The 2,196-nt window shown below is 31.4% G+C and overlaps 1 protein-coding gene across 1 annotated transcript; it reads right to left on the bottom strand.

The window, feature by feature from the left end:
* Positions 1-953: 953 nt before the first annotated feature.
* On the bottom strand, positions 954-1,937 carry LOC123924525 (non-specific lipid-transfer protein-like). Its single transcript, XM_045977453.1, has 2 exons — positions 1,514-1,937; positions 954-1,173 (listed from the first exon to the last, which is right to left on the bottom strand). Exons 1-2 carry the CDS (start codon positions 1,849-1,851, stop codon positions 1,161-1,163), a joined length of 351 nt encoding a protein of 116 aa, XP_045833409.1. The 5' UTR covers positions 1,852-1,937; the 3' UTR covers positions 954-1,160.
* Positions 1,938-2,196: the final 259 nt, after the last annotated feature.

The raw sequence follows: 2,196 nt of genomic DNA, 5'->3' as shown, positions 1-2,196 counted from the left end.
CAATTGTGAAAACCTTGTTTTACCTCCACCCAAAATTGTGTCTCTGTCTTCTCCTCATAACATCTCTTGTCTAGCAAAATTTGTTTCAAACATTTCATTTAAATCCGAGAAGTATGTACATTTCATCTAAATGAAAACTTCTTTATAAATATTACACTCACAAATGGTTCAAAACATCATATTCACTAGACAACATAAATCTCATAACTTAAAATTGTCTCAACTTTAGAAATTTTTTTTTTTTTTTATAGTTTTTAACCTCTTGTTCTTAGGAAAGGGCTTTGGTGATACAGAGTTCGCCACGAGATAACTAAAATCTGGCAAAAAGTTATTCTCACCAGAAATCAAACTCGGGTTCTTTCGAACAAATCGTCCTAAAGTGAACTCATTAACCAATTGAGTTCAATATCTTAGTTTCAACTTTAGATATTTAATCAATTGCAAGGTTTCGTCACTTTAATCAAACAAAAATGGTTTTCACAAAATATTTAACAGTTTTAACCGAGTAAAATAAATTAGTTAAATTCTGAACTCTATTTCAGATTTTATTTCATTTGTCTTATCATTCGATAGATCTAAAACTTGTTTGTTTTCTTAGAGAGTTCTAGTTTTTTTTTTTTTATATTGTCCAATATTATCTATTTGTCTTTTCGTCGATTGAAATTGAACTGATATTTATTGTATTACGTTTATTTGTCTTATCATCCGATAGATCTAAAACTTGTTTTCTTAGAGAGTTTTAGTTTTTTTTAATATATATATATATTGTCCAATGGAGTATTATCTTATCTATTTGTAGTTGAACATAGATTTGTTGTCTTACTTTTTTTTACTATTTTTTTTCTTTTGGTTTATTTATGAGAAAAATAAAACAAAACACCATTAGTTTTTCAGCTGATAACATGATGAATAAGAAAATAGAAAACTGAAATTAAATAAAAGAAATCTATAGCTTGACAAATACCCAATAAAAGTATTTCATTAATAATTCATAAAAGGGCACAGTAAGAGACTTTCCAATAGAGTCAAGTACAAGAAGATAGGGCCACATATAAGATGAAACACCATCACTCTCATTATTTTATTCTTAAAATAGCATTAAATGGCACTCTCATATACTAGTGAGAAGTTTCCATAACTTTGGAGCTGCAACACTTTCTTCAAGCCCTGATGCTGTAAATATAACCAATAAAAAATTTGTCAGTAATTAATTTCCTATTTTCTCCCAACTTCAAAAATAAACCAATAAAAAAGCAGTATAATTGAATTTAGAATTAGTGCGGTCAGACTTTCATGCAATCCGTTAATTTGGACCGTCAAATCTTAATTAAACAATTCAGATTTTAAAATTTAATATTCTTTATTTACTCTAAAATCTAAATTTAAAATCTAAACCATCATATCTTTATCGAACAGTCTAAATAAACAGACAACAATAAAAAAGGTTGTGACTGCACACAATTCTGGTGCGACTAATTAAAAAAAGTGTTAGAGTGAAAGTTATAAGACATACGTAGCACAGTTGGTTGAGGTACTAATTTTGTAAGGAATGTTAACACCACATTTGCTGGGGAGACCAGCAGCAAGGTCGTTTTTCAAACCGGAAATAGCACCGGCGGCACTTTTCAAGCAGTTGCAAGCAGCCTGACGATCTGGTGTGGTTTTGGCAGCGCTGTTGAGACCCTTGACTCCATTACAACATGCTGCAGATGGACCAGGCCCACCTCTAAGGTAACCAATGCATGGAGCAACCTTACTAGTTACAGTTCCACATGTTATTGCAGCTTCTGAAATAGGTGCAAAAACCATGCACATCAATAAAACAACACATGCTACTTTCATGTTTGCCATTGTTTTCTTAGAAGAAAATGTGTTTGGTTTGGATTTTGGTTCTTGGTTTGATTGTTTTGTGTGGAATGTGTTAGAGGGTAGGAGGGTTTATATAGCAAATAAGAGAAGGATGGAAGATAAGTAGAGTGTGCAATGTAGGTAGTGTCATGATTAGGTAGTAGTTGTGGGTTGTATTTAATGAGGAATGGTACAATGGTCTACAATTATCAGCCACTTGTCTCACTATCATACGTTTTTAATTTAATGCTTATGTATCATGTTAGATTTTGATGATAATGACTATGGGACCCGTTTATCAATTCTTCTGTCCTTGATGTGTTTTCTTCCTTCTTCTTTTTTACCCAT

The sequence above is a fragment of the Trifolium pratense genome, linkage group LG4 (assembly GCF_020283565.1).
Source record: "Trifolium pratense cultivar HEN17-A07 linkage group LG4, ARS_RC_1.1, whole genome shotgun sequence".
In the NCBI taxonomy this organism is placed as follows: domain Eukaryota; kingdom Viridiplantae; phylum Streptophyta; class Magnoliopsida; order Fabales; family Fabaceae; genus Trifolium; species Trifolium pratense.
This window is presented reverse-complemented; position numbering and strand designations above follow the sequence as displayed.